A 14,919-nucleotide genomic window follows, 5' to 3' on the forward strand; every position below is an offset into this window, starting at 1 on the left:
CAATGCGACATGAATCCAAGGTCCCGGTTGAGGCCATACTCATGTGTGCGGAACTTGGTTACAAGTTTCTGCTTGGCAATTCTGCGTTGTCGCGTGTCCCGAGGGCTGCCTTCGATAACCCTTCTGTTTCTGGAACCTACCTCTTCATTCACCTGAGGAAGGAGCAGTGCTCCGAAAGCTAGTGATTCAAAACAAACCTGTTGGATTTTGACCTGGTGTTGTAAGACTTCTTACTGTGCTCACCCCGGTCCAACGCCAGCATCTTCACATCATGTCCACCTCTGATGTGAGTCCTGGGGACACACCTCAGCACAGCAGTAGACTATGGAAGTTCAAGAAGAGAGAGGATCACTGAGTGGGCATGGGGGGGGGGGGGGGGCACTCTCTGTAACTAGGGGAATGTCAAATGTGCACAATTAAAACATCTTAAACATGATAATGTGAAGTCTCTGTCACGTTAATCTTTACAGCAGACCTGCCTGCACCCCCGCCCTTTGTTGCCCTCGGCTCCCCCCATCAACCAGACCCCACCCCCACCCCGGGCACAGTGGTTTAAGATCAAATGCCCCCGATGCAGACCCCATTCAGAGGATGGGTGTGAGCGAGCTGCCAGCAGAATGACAGGAGTTAGACTTTAGCAGAAACTGAAGAACACCAGAGTTAACCTCACTGTGAGTTAGCATCACTCTCCTGCCTTGTACATTGACCCACTGACCGTGCCAACATTGGCCCATAAACCTGGCTGGGGTAATGTTATACAGACCCATGGAAGGTGGAATAAGGCAGTTGGGGAGGGTGGACGGGGGTGAGGGAAGGGAATGAACGGGGATGAAGGAAGGAAATGGGTGGGAAGAAGGGGAATGTGGGGGGGGGGGGGGAAGAGGAGTTGGGGGGAAAGGTGGGATTGGGGGAGTGGAGGAATTGGGGGAAGGAGGTATTGGGTGGAAGGAGCGATTGAGAGGGAGGAATGAGCTGACAGACAAAGTTTCATCCTATGAGAATCGGATGAGGGCCTTCCTGGTTCTCTGGGCATGTTGGACCATTGCCGCCGCCTGTCCCCCATCCTCCAGCTACTCCCGTGTGTCCTCCTCAGGCTTGTCCTACATCCCCTCCTCTCCGCCTCATCCTCAGATGAGGCCGCATATCCCTCCTCCTCCTCCTCCAGCATGTCGCCCCGCTGCCAGGTTGTGAAGGGCACAACAGGCCACCACAAAGCGGGAGACCCTCTGGAGACTGTACTGCAGGGCACCACCAGAGCAGTCCAGGCTTCAGAACCACAGTTTTAGCAGTCTGATGCATCACTCAATGACAGCATGACTGGCAGCGTGAGCATTGTTATATCGAGTCTCCACCTCGCTCTCAGGCCTCCGCAGTGGCGTCATCATCCAGGACCTCAGTGTGTACCCCTTATCTCCCAAGAGCCAATCCGTCATTGTGGGGTGATCCTCAAAGGCACTGGGGATCTCCGAATGTCCCAAGATGTAGCTATCATGCACCTCCCTGGGAAACATGCACACATGTGCATGATCCGGAGGTGGTGGCTGCACACGAGTTGAACATATAAGGAGTGAAACCCCCTTCCTGTAAATGAAGGTAACTCCCTGATGCCCTGGTGCGCAAAAGGCAACATGCATGCCATTAATTGCCCCTTGGAGCTGGGCATTCCAGCGATGGTGAAGAATCCTGCACCCTGGGCATCATGCTGGGCCTGGTCCAGTTCAAATCTGATGGCCGGGCATACAGTGCATCCGTGACCTCACTCGAGCCCTGAAATGATCCAATTGCATAGACGTGCAGGGCTGCAGTGACATTCTGAAAACTTGCACCATCTTAAGCCAGGATTGTTTCCAAAGTGGAAACCCCTTGCCCCTGACTGATTTTCCTATTCGCTAATGTTAATCTTTATTTGGGCTGCCTTTCCAATAAAAGGGATTTTATACCTCCACTGAAGCTGAAAGTTTCACCTGAAATCTCTTTTGCAGCAAAATTAAGGAAGCTTTTTACTTCGATGCTGACATCAGAGTATGATTTGCCAACTTAATTGGAGTTTTTAGCACCACAGAGGTAGCAGCCTTCATGGCCACTGGGAGAGGGTGTCCACCTCCTCCACAGGGTGCCAAGTCCGTGATGACGTGGCCCAAGTGCTGCACTGTCTCTTTGTTGAGATGGAGTCAACGGCACATGCTGTCAGTCATCTCCTTGAAAGACTGACACCTTTATGCCTTGCGCCGTCACTGGCATCCACCTCTGGGTTTCTCCTTGGCCTGAGACCTGGCTGCCTGGTCTGCTACCTGTTACCAGTGCCACAAGGACAGCCTCTGCAGGACAGGCTGTTATATATCTAAGAAATTGGAGAAGGTGTAGCCACCTGGGGTGGCCACTGCCCAACACAAAATGGAAGACTGCAAGGAATGCAGGGAAAATGGACATGTTGTAAAGCAAGCAGCTTGCAAAGCACTTGTATATTTGGACTGCTGCAGAAACCAGTTGTGACTGCTGCAGAAACTAGACAGCACTGTGAAAAGAAACCAGTTAACATACTAATGTCGATTCCCGGCTGGGTCACTGTCTGTGCGGAGTCTGCACGTCCTCCCCGTGTGTGCGTGGGTTTCCTCCGGGTGCTCCGGTTTCCTCCCACAGTCCAAAGATGTGCGGGTTAGGTGGATTGGCCATGCTAAATTGCCCGTAGTGTCCTAAAAAGTAAGGTTAAGGGGGGGATTGTTGGGTTACGGGTATAGGGTGGATACGTGGTTTTGAGTAGGGTGATCATGGCTCGGCACAACATTGAGGGCCGAAGGGCCTGTTCTGTGCTGTACTGTTCTATGTTCTATGTAATGAGGCGATACCGGGCGATCCCCAGATACAATGGAAACAAGTTAAACACAGATCGATACATTGAATGGAAGGCCAGACCTTTCGGCGCCAGAGAAGCCCAAAACAATAAGTCCCAAGAACCGTCCCAGTGACCGAGGAACTGCCCCATTATTGGGGGATTCAAACATAATCAATTGGGAAGAGACCCAATCGATTCCAAGCAGGTAAGGGAGTCCGCCCAAAGGGGCGCGGATCCCCTGGGACCTATAAAAGACAGGTCCCACACATGGTTCAGTCTTCTGATCCAGCCCTCCAGCCCTTTTCTCTCTTTGACCAACACTCCTCCGTGGACCAGCACCTCGACCAGCTTTTGCCAAGAAGATCTTGAACAAGAGAGAGAAGAGGGTTCGGACAGCAGCCGCCAACAAGTGCCTCACAACGATCACTACCAGAGGTAGGCACTCCTGACCCCTTTTAACTTATACCAACCTGAAGTCTGCAGACCAGAGCAGAGCAAGAGGCCTTGTTCCCTGACCCAGCAGTTCCTTCGAGATAAGTATTAGTTTATTTAGCGGTAGGAATAAGTTTAATCTTTTTAGCGTGTGCATGGGTAGTTAACTCAGCTGTTTAGACTTACTAATTGGTGTATGGTTTTATTACTTTGAACTTCACCTTGAAGCTTGTGGCGGTGTCTTAACGACACCTGGCGACTCTAGAGATAAGTAAAGAAACAGAGCCAAATTGAGTGTTAAGCACACTCACCCAGAACGACCAACAAAGGAGAGAGATTGACAACCAGCAATGGCGTTAGCAGGTGGCTCATTTGGGACAATATCGTGCTTCAGGTCCCGCAACGTCTTCTTGCTTCAAACTGGATTGCCTTCTAGACTAATACATCCCCCTAAACCCAGTGTTCCAGGATCCAAGTATGGTAGAAAACATTATCCTTCTTTCCAGCTACAGAAAAGTAAGGAAGCAGCAACAGCAGCCTCCAGGTATCTGCAGCCACCAGCAGAGTAAGCGGCAAACACAACCTGCAGCTGTCAAGTTCTCTCACAACTAACAAAACTAATTCCATATTAGCAACAACCTTCAGCTGTGAAGCTAGAGACTGCTCACAGTAAAAGAGAGTTAAAGTGACCTTCAGTATTGAACCAGGAACAGGGCTCTGTCCGAGAAGTGTTTGGTGGGACAGGCAGACAGAAGCTGTAGTTGCAACTGTTATGGGTATTCACAAAATTAAAAAGTTGTTTGAAGACCTCACAGAAGAAAAGCCCCTCACCCACCCCCCTCCCCCCACCCCCAAACCTTCCCCCGACCAATCCCGACCCACTTGAGGATTCCCTTGAATGCCTTTGAGCTGCATGCCGGAAAATGGAAGTGGCTCCTCACCTCCTCAGTTGCCTTCAGCAGCCATTGCACCAGCTTCCTGCTTTAAAAAGGAGTGCTAAACGACGCCCGCATGATTTCTCGCCAGTTAATTCCCGAGAGACCACTACATTTGACTTCAATCTAGCTAATGAGCTGGAAATAAATGCGAATGAGGGTTAATAATATGTTCGCCATATTTGGGTGTGAACCTGAACTCGCCATCGGGATCGGGCTGATTGGATAGCATACTGGTGCTAATCTCGATTTTGGCCTTTTCTCTACTTACACGGCGCCCTGATCCGCGCCGGGTGCAATGCGGTGATTAAATCGCGTCCCATGGCAATACTGTTGCAAGAACATAAATCCAGTTGGAAGAATTCAAAATGGAATAGTGTGTCAAGATTTGGGAGATGACGGGCGGCATGTGGCGCACTGGTTAGCACTGGGACTACGGCGCTGAGGACCCGGGTTCGATTCCCGGCTCTGGGTCACTGTCCATGTGGAGTTTGCACAGTCTCCCCATATCTGCGTGGGTTTCAAAGATGTGCAGGATAGATGGATTGGCCATGCTAAATTGCCCCTTAATTGGAAAAAAAATTGGGTACTCTAAATTTATTAAAAAAGATTTGGGAGATGACAATACATTCAAGGACTTTGGAACAATTACACAGAAATATTCATAACATTTACTCATTTCCATGTGTGACACATTGGTATATAACATATCTCCATATCATGATTTAATTTCATTAGACTGAAAAGCACTTACCAATTCCTGTATTCCAATAATGTTCCAGCCTTGCATGATAGGTAGGAATGAAATGAATGATGGGATAATCCAACAACCCCCGAGCATCAAAGTAACGCACAAGGGTGTCATTTTGTTCCTATAAACCAGAGGTTGACAACAAATGGCATAGTACCTGGCAAAACATAAGAGTACTGGTTATTCAAATAATTAATTTCCATTATTCAAACATTAATTACTCCTCCCATGGTCCTTGCTTTCGATCCCACAATTTCATTCTTCAGCAATGCCTATGTAAATCATTAAAACGTCATAGTTACGTACAGAAAATAATCAAAAAGGCTGATGGGGAATATGCTGACCTTTGTATCTAGAGAATTAGAATATGAGGAGGCAGACATTATGCTTCAGCAACACAAGACCTTGTTTAGCACTCACCTAGGGTTCTGTCAGAGGTTCTTGGCATCACACCTTTGGAAGGATAAATTGGCTTTGCAGACAGTGTAAATTTATCAGAATAAAACCCGGCCTCCAAGGATTAAATTACAAGGGTAAATTGCATTCCCTGGAGTTTATAAAGTTGAGGGGCGAGATTCTCCGGACTCACGACGGGTCGGAGAATAGCGGGCGTCGGAAATTTTTACGGCGACGCTGTTCCGACGCCCTCCCGCTATTCTCCGAACCCCGCAAATTGTCGGAGTCGCGTTTCCCGACAAACGCCTCCTTCCCGCCCCTGACACGACCAGAATCGCCACTGAGAGCCCCCCCGCTATTCACCGGCCCGGATGGGCCGAAGTCCCGACGTCATGGCGCCCTGTTTGGACGTCGTGAAACACACCTGCTTTTTAAATTCGTCAACCAGTCGGCCTGGCTGACGACTGCTTGGAGGAGGTCAGGGCACCACTCTGTGCACCGCTCAGCGCACCGCTCAGCGCACCGCTTGAGTCTGGCCACAACGGGGAAGGCATCCCTGGGAACGGGAGGGGGTCCAGAACGGGGGCGGTGGGGGGGACGGAGGGGGCAGTGGGGGAAATGGAGGGGGCAGTGGGGGAGACGGAGGGGGCAGTGGGGGAGACGGAGGGGGCAGTGGGGGAGACGGAGGGAGCAGTGGGGGGCGACGGAGGGGGGGGTTAGGTAGAGAGTGAGCCGTCCAACCCCGTAACAAAATGTCTGCCACCATGCCATGGTGTGCAGGTGACGAGGACACGGCCGCTGGTTCCCCTGTGGCTTCCGGCCACAGGCCACTGACGCACCCGTGAGGAGGACATAGTTTACTGGCCGTTGGATGCAGGAAGTGACCAGGGGTTAGGCTGACCGCGTGTCAGCAGCGCGACCAGGCCACCGGGACACACTGGTATCCCATGGCTGGCGGCTGCCGAGGTGTCGACTAACGTCCGTCTAACATGTCCCGTTTCTCCGCCCCCCACCACCCTTCTGTAGGTTAGCACGATGCATGGGAACAGAACGGCTATGTTCTGCGCAGTGGTTGGGGCAGCTCTACTGGATTTGGAGATGCAGCAGCATCCACACCCACAACCCGCAGTGGCTGCAGGGCCAGCTGCAGCAGCAGAGGGAAGGGCCAAGGAGTTGCCAGTCGTCGAGCAGCATGGGGGGGGGGGGGAGGAGGAGGAGGAGGAGGAAGAGGAAGAGGAGAGAGTGAGGGTGCAGCCACGGCGTCAGAGGCGACGACCAAAGCCGAGGGTGTACCGTGTCCGGGTCTCTTTCCTAACAATGCCGGACATCACCTGCAGGAGAAGACTCCGGCTGAGTAGGCAGACGGTGATACATATCTGCGAACTCCTGTCGCACCTCGCCCCACGTGGAACGGGGGGAGGACACGCGATCCCGGTTGCCATCAAGGTGACGGTCGCTCTGAACTTCTATGCTACCGGCTCCTTCCAGTCTCCGAGCGGGGACGTCTCTGGGATCTCCCAGTCATCGGTGCACAGGTGCATCCGGGATGTGACCGACGCCCTCTATGCCATCGCCGATCGCTACATCACCTTTCCCGAGGACCGAGCAAGTCAAGACTCACGAGCCCGTGGATTTGCCAGTGTGGCCGGGATACCGAGGGTTCAGGGGTCAATCGACTGTGTTCACGTCCCCATGCGCCCGCCTGCTGTGGACAGGGACGTGTTCACAAACAGGAGGGGGACATACTCCATTAATGTCCAGGTGGTATGCGACCCCCACATGAGGTTCATGAACGTCTGTGCAAGGTTCCCAGGGAGTGTGCATGACTCCTACATACTAGCGCAGTCGTTCATCCCTGCGATGTTTGAGGGACGTCCCCCCCGGCTGAGGGGCTGGTTGCTAGGTGACAGGGGTTATGCACTGAGGTCTTGGCTGATGACGCCGATACGGAGGCCTCAGACCAATGCGGAAACACGATACAACGAGGCCCATGCAGCAACCAGGGGTGTGGTGGAGCGCTGCCTTGGCCTCCTGAAGATGAGATTCAGGTGCCTGGACCGCTCCGGAGGGGCCCTGCAGTACCAGGCCGACAGGGTCGCTCGCATTGTAGTGGTCTGCTGTGCGCTGCACAACATCGCGATGCAGAGGGGAGATGACCTGTTGCAGGAGGCGGAGGGAGAAGCTAGTGGCAGTGGTGCCAGCACAGAGGAGGAGGAGGAGGAGGAGGAGGAGGAGGAGGAGGAGGACGCTGGCGGAGTGGCGGGCGCAGCACGCAGACACGACCCAGGTGCTGGTGATGTCCAGGAGGCGGCACGACGGACCCGGCAAGGACGGCGGGCACGCGACGCCATGGTGGCAGCACGGTTCACGCATCGCATGTGACGTCCCCGATGAACACCAAACCACCACCTGCATCGCTAGTCATGCAGAGGGTCACCACACAACTGCCACCACCAAACCCCCCCCCCCCCTCAGTGTACACTGCTCCACTTCGACATGACACTTATCACTGGTCCAGACGGAATGGCACAACATTGATGGCTGTGTCAGCGGGTGTGATCAGTGCCATGTGGAATGATGACAGCCCGCTCTGCGAAGAGCTGTGAGCTCAGAATCGTTAGAGAGAGTCTGACCCATGGCAATAGCTGAACCATCCACCTTGGTGGCCGCTGAGTTCGTCACTGACACTCCATCACGTGCCCGCGTGGGCTAGCTGTGGGAGGGGGGTAGGGGCAGGGACTGCACACCCGGCACCGAGGTTTCACCACCCGTCACCCCCAGCGACACTCGGTCACCATCACGATTCCTGTGGCTGTGGAACAATCACACGGTATTACAAGTAAGGTGGAACAGTGTGTTTAATATTAACAATTATTTACAGGTGCCCTAGCCCCTACAACTAAACTGTGCCCTTCACCCGTGCCAACTTACTCAGTGTCTATCTTAGTTGCCTTACGGGCCCTACCACTACGTCTAAGTGACTCCCCAGATGATACAGCAGGAGTGGAGGAGGATTGCTGCGAATCGCCCCCCTCGACTCGTTTCTCCTTGGCCAAGCGTTTCCTGGGGCGACCCGGCCTTGATGGGCCAGGCTGCTCTGCGGGCGTCTCGGGTGACATTGTGCCACCCTGCTCTGCCTGCTGCCCACCCGATGCACCAGGGATGGGACGGGGGGAGGCCGAGAATTCCGGGACGTCCCGTGATGGAGTTAATGGGACGGGCCCCGAAACCTCCTCCTCCCTCGGGGAGCCCGGTGGCCCCCGGGCCTCACTTTGGGACAGAGGTGCGAGCGGGGAGGTTCCCCGTCGCACCACCGACACCTGGCGCTGCAGTCCTGGAGGCCTGCAACGGTATCCACCAGGATCCGAAGGTTTGCAGAGACGGAGTCCAGGGAGTTAGACATTCCCGCCAGGGACTGTGCGATCTCAACCTGATTGTGCACGACGCCATCCAGCACATGTGTCAGGCGGTTGATGCTCTCGGCGACTGACTGCTGCGACTGGCCAATGACCTGCTGAGACTCGGCCATGGCCCGCAGGGCGCCGGCAATGTCGGTTTGGCTCTGGCACATTGCTGCCTGTGAGAGGGCAACCCTGTCCAGGGCCGAGGATGACGCGTGCACATTAATCCCAACGTCTTGCATAACCTGACCCATTGCCTCCACCGCGGATGCCACCCGTGCGGTGTCGGACTGGGTCTCTGCCATGAGCGGCACCACTCCCTGCTCTTGGACGCGGATCGACTCCTCTAACAGCGTCTGCAGAGTCTGGAAGGAAGCCCTCATCCCGTCATTGTTTCCCTGGGTTTCCTGAGGCATCGGCTGTGCGGGTGGGTTGAGAAACTCCAGGAACTCCGAAAACGTCTGGGAGCCAGCTGCATCCTGGGCCTGGTCTGGCCTCCGCGAGTCCGGGCCCTCTGTTGCTCCGACCTCCACCTGCTGTACCTGCTCATCTGTGATGTGCCAACCAAACTGTGCCCCAGGAGACTCATCACTAAATAGGCCCGCCGGGGTGTGTATCTCTGGGATGATGGAAGTGGTGGGAGAAAGCAGTGCCGCAAGCCCGACGCTCTCAATGGTTAGGTCCTCGTCCAGGGTGTGGGGCCGCTCAGCGACAGGAGGGTTGTCCCTGGCCATTTCTGGTGGTGGTGGTGGACCTCGAACCCTCTGTGCGTCCTGGTCCGCAGATTGGGTTGGGGCAGATAGGGCTGCCCGCTGATCGGGCACCCTCTGTTGTGAGGCCCCGGGTGAGGTGGCGGCAGATTCCTGTCTCCGTCTGCAGCCAGACGGCCCTGGTCGTTCGGCATCACGTCCTAGGGAAGAGAATGAGACGGGTTATTTCGATTTGCTCGGCAGGCCGCTGGACGGTCCCAGTGGGCAGGGTGTGTGAAGGGACAGAGGATGGGGGGGGGGGAGGATGTTTGTCAGGGAGGGTTGTCTCACTTGCTGCAGTTCCGCCAACCTCGCATTGCGCGATATCGCGGGTGGCAGACCCCCCAACAAGGTCCAGTGCCCTCTGTTCAAAGGTGCTGAGGGGGTGCATGTTGGGCGAACCCCCTCCAGTCTTGTGCCGCTCACGGTGGTTATGACCGGCCTTGGCCTGTTGGGGGAGGGAACATAGGTAGATCATTACAAAACGGTAGGTATCAGAAGTCCGTTCTGATACTGGCACAGTTTGGGGGGGGGCAAGTTGTCATCAGATGATTGCATCTCTCCTCGGGGCCAGAGCGCTGGGTCTGTGACAACTTTGTGAACCACCCTCAAATAACTCTGCCCCAATCCCTCTCCCCCCCCCCCCGGGCAGTTAAGGGGGAGGGATGGTTGTGACTAGGGGGCACCCTCATGGCACTTAGCCTGGCAGACCTGGTGAGGTCATGTAGCTTCTTTCGGCACTGCTCTGCTGAGCGAGGGGTCTGCCCCACAGCACTGACGGCAGCAGCCACGTCACGCCAGGCCTGGCGTACCGTGCTGGCAGGTTGGCGATGCCCTCTCCGCGGGCGGATGATGCCCCTCCTCTGCTCCACGGCATCGAGCAGCGCCTCGACGTCTGCATCAATAAAGCGAGGTGCAGCTCGCCTAGGCTCCGACATCCTGCCCGACAGATTCTGTGGTCGCCCGCGCCTTTTTACGGCGTCGGGCGGCGTCACATGGGCGGGTTCGTGTCGTCGTCGCGTTCCGTCGTCATCACGCACGTAATTGACGCGGCCGCGCTGCTAGCCCATTTCCAGGAAGTGAATCGGTCGGGAAATGAAGCCTTCGCGACCGTCGTAAAACGGTCCCGATTTTTACGACCGTTTCCCAACTTTCCGCCGGTGCGGAGAATTTCGCCCAAGGTATGTTTTGTTCAAATTTTTCAAGATATTAAGTCAAACATTTGGGTCGGTAGAAATTATTTCCACTGAGATTGATACTATTAAGGCATTAAGCTATTTTTGTTTTTTAATTTAGAGTACCCAATTCAATTTTTCCAATTAAGGGGCAATTTAGCGTGATTAATCCACCTACCCTTCACATCTTTGGGTTGTGGGGGCAAAACCCACGCAAACACGGGGAGAATGTGCAAACTCCACACGGACAGTGACCCAGAGCTAGGATCGAACCTGGGACCTCGGCGCCGTGAGGCAGCTGAGCTAACCACTGCGCCACCGTTCTGCCCAAGGCATTAAGAGACGGGGGCAGAAATGGATATATGGAATTATATAGTGCTCACTGAATGGCAGCATAGGTTCAATTGGAGGATGGTCTGGGTGTAAACACTCAACTGTCAATTTTATTTTCTTCACAGTTAAGGACAAGAAATACACTTATGTTGAGTAATGACTTGGTCAGATAGGATGTTTGTAGTTATCACAAAATCTCTCAGAACTTTTTAATTTTCTTTTCAAGGGTGGAAATTGAAATCTAGATGTTAAGAACACAATTTGCAATGTTCTGGCCTTCCTATATATTCCACTTTGAGTCAATACAATTGCAAATGTCTAATGTCTACATTTTATGCATTAAAACCAGCAGGTCAGCCAAATATTAATGACTTAGTTGACCATAAAAATGGATTTGGGCAACATCTATGTCATCCTGAATAATATTTTTTTTTATTAGTGCCTCTGCCACCAGACACAAAACCCATCTCTTGCATCCATCTGTGACTGCTGTATATATTATCCACAACATGCAGCTCACTAGGCTTACTTTGATCTCCCCTCCAAGCCCTGACCAGGCCTGGGAGAGGCAGGTTGCACATGGTGCTAATCACCAGAATTCATGCTTTCAGGGGGCACGGGGTCATGCAGCAGCATCCTGTCTCTCAAATGCCCAGATTTTGCAGATAACTCACGGTGAGCGCTCTGCTCCAGGACAAAGTTCTGTAATATAAAGGGTCACTGGATCAAGAGCTTCAGGCCAGGTGGCCATTTTCTGGCAGCCAGGGCACATTCTGGGTGATGAAGTCCACCCATTTTAAAAATTAATTTATGGGATGTAGGATTTGCTGGCTCGGGCAACATTTATTGCTGATTCCTAGTTAGCCTTCAGAAGGTGGTGGTGAGTTGCCTCTTGAACTGCTACAGTCCCTGAGCTGTTGGTACACCCACTATGCCTTTAGGGATGGAATGCCAGGATGTTGACCCAAGAGCGGCAATATATTTCCAAGTCAGGATGGTGAGTAATTTGGAGGGGAAGTTCCAGGTGGTGGTGTTTCCAGGTATCCTCTGTCTTTTTCCTCTACATGGTAGTGGTTGTGGGTTTAGAAGGTGCTGCCTAAGGAGCCTTGGGTACTTCCTTCACTGCATCTTTTAGATAGTTCATACAACTGCAAATTTCCATCAGTGATGTGATGCCTATCAAGCAGGCTGCTTTGCCTTGGATGGTGTTGCGCTTCTGGAGTGCAGTTGGAGCAGCACTCATGCAGGCAAGTGGAGTATTCAATTACACTCCTGACCTGTAGATGGTAGACAGGCTTTGGAGAATCAGAAGGTGAGTTAATCGCTGAGGATGCCCAGGCTTTGCCATGCGCTGATAGCCACAGTATTAATATGACTAGTCCAGTTCAGTTTCTGGTCAATGGTAATCACCAGGATGTTGATAGTGGGGATGCATCGATGGTTTGAACCAAACATGTAATGAGGTCAAGAGCTGAGTGACCCTGGCGGAATCCAAACTGAGCGGCAATGCGCAGGCTGTTGCTAAGTAAGTGCCATTTGATAGCTGTGTTGATAACCCCTTCTATATTTTGCTGGCACAGGCACACTGGCTGGTTCCCGTCGCCTGGTTCCCATTTTTGAAAAGCTGTTTTGAACCTTGCCGATGTAATATCACGTTGGCAAGGTGGGAATTCCAAATGTGGGGGATGATGTGGTCAGGAAGTCCGCTAATTATATAAAAATTTATTGAAATGATGTTCCTGACCTTTCTGTGAGGGAATCTCATTCTGTTATTGGTGAGTGGCAGGGAAAATCGGAAAATGTGGGGCGCGATTTAACGGAAATGAAACAGAGAGCTGTGTTGAGCGTGTTTAACCGGGTGTTTCCCGGCACTGGCAGTGTCGAGAATGATCCCGCTATTAAATGCGACACTGCTTCATTTCTGGGCCTCGTTAGGCATGCTCCACTGAGGTCGCACGTGGTCCCGTTTCACACATGAGCGACTTCCGCTCGCCACTTCAGGAAGAGATTGGTGCACCATTTTTAAATGGCGTCCCAATCTCTAGATTCTTCACCGCGGCCTCTGGATTCCCCCAACCCACTAATAGTGGGTTATCGAGTACCCCGCATCCCACCTCATAAGGGCTGGCCATCCCTCGGGCTGATCCCTTGAAAGGGCATGATGCTAACTGGGCAGTCCGAGCCTGGTGGTGCTGCCAAGATGGTATCTGGATGGTATTGCCAGGGTACTATGCCCAGAGCCGGACCACCAAGGGCCCCCAAATGCCTGCCCCCCCAAAGTGGCAGTATGCCTGGTCTACATTTGTGGAAACCCATGCTAAAAGGTGCCCGGGGCCGTTAGGTCCCGAGTGCTGGGTACATCCGACATAAACATATTCAAGTGAGATTAAGTGCTCACCTGAATATGCAAATCTGGGTCGGTGCCTCAATGTGCGAGATCCATTTCGCAACACCTTGCGAGATCTTGTTAGATCTTGCAAGGCATGATGAGGCAGGCAAGTATCACGAGACGCCTCTTGCGAGATTCACCAGCCTCTTCACGTCCATTGTTGAGTGTGGCAAAGCTGAGATCTTGCCGGTGGGATTGTGGTTTTTTTGAGTCACACAAGATTTTGCACCTGGTTTGCTGTTTGTGCTCTCGATGAACGTGGGCATAAAATCATGGAGTAGGCATGAGAGACTGAGACTGTGGTTGGTTGGGATTTTCCAGCTCTGCCCACAGACCTTCCAATCCTGCCAATTGAATGGACATTTGGTGAGAGACTGAGACCTGACAGTTTTTAATATCATTTTTATTAATTATTAAGTTTTGAAAAATCAAGTTACTGCATTGATTTTTTTTGCTCAGCAAGTTGTTTATGTTTTTTCATATCTTAACTTTTTAAAAACTTCACGTTTAGCATTGTGACAAACCGGGTCTCAGGCAGCTGCCTCTGGGTTTCTTCTGAAGGGGAACAAAAGTTTCACAAGAAGATTGATTTTTTTTTTGGAGGACTGAAAAAAGGAGTTATATTTGCTCCAATAGAAATGGGGAGTGTTGGAAATGCTCAACAATCTAGCAGCATCTGTTCAGAGAGATACAACAGTCAGTGACCCTTTCTCAGAATTAGTGCAGATTGTGGAGCTGAAGCGTTGACTATGGTTGGGAATTTCCGGCCCCCGCCCATAACCAATCCAATCCCATCAAAAGTGAATGGACGTTTGGCTGGCCAGCTGCCACCCTTGCAGCAGGTCCCATCATGGCAGGACTGGAAAATCCCAGCCTTATTATTAGAAACTAATTACTCAATGCAAAGTGTATTTTTTTTGTTAACGCCCAATTGTGTAGATAGAAATAGCACATTATTACATGTGATTTTTTAACTTGGAAGTGAAACCACAGGTAATGTGCTATTAGAACATGTCAGTGTTCATTCAAGATATTCCCATTTGTACATAGGATTGCTGTTTGCAGTGCTCAGGTTCAGGTCTACTGGATGTTGCTCTCCAGATATTGTGTGGCACAAGGTTCAAAGAAGCCGAGATAGTTGCATGATATGAACAATCAAGTCATGTTGAATTGTCTGAAAAAGCTGTGGTTGTAAAGTGTATCAAACTGAGACCTTAATTTTCGATAGGCATTACTAAACAGAGGAATAAAGTACAACCGTGAAGTTTAGCTGAACATATATGAAACAATTTGTCCCCACTGTGAATATGGTTCCCAATTCTGTGTGGAGAAAGGGTAATGAGAGGGTGGGTCAGGTGGGATAAAGGGCCCAGAAACAAGAGAAGTACCAGGGCCCATAATTTCTCTCCTCGGCCCTGCTTGTGACCTCTACCACCACAAAGGGCAAAAGCAACATGATAAGATACTGAGAGAACAATATCAATTCCAGGTTCCCCTTCAAGTCAGACTCTACCCTCACTTGAAA

At 52.1% G+C, this 14,919-nt stretch overlaps 1 protein-coding gene across 2 annotated transcripts in view; it reads right to left on the reverse strand.

The window, feature by feature from the left end:
* Window positions 1-14,919, reverse strand: part of htr4 (5-hydroxytryptamine receptor 4) — a 301,009-nt gene that overhangs the window by 167,101 nt on the left and 118,989 nt on the right. For both annotated transcript variants that reach the window (XM_038795553.1, XM_038795554.1), the window contains exon 6: window positions 4,955-5,108. In XM_038795553.1, the coding sequence (XP_038651481.1) occupies window positions 4,955-5,108 (154 nt within the window). The remainder of the gene's footprint in view (window positions 1-4,954; window positions 5,109-14,919) is intronic.

Source organism: Scyliorhinus canicula, chromosome 4 (genome assembly GCF_902713615.1).
Source record: "Scyliorhinus canicula chromosome 4, sScyCan1.1, whole genome shotgun sequence".
Lineage (NCBI taxonomy): Eukaryota > Metazoa > Chordata > Chondrichthyes > Carcharhiniformes > Scyliorhinidae > Scyliorhinus > Scyliorhinus canicula.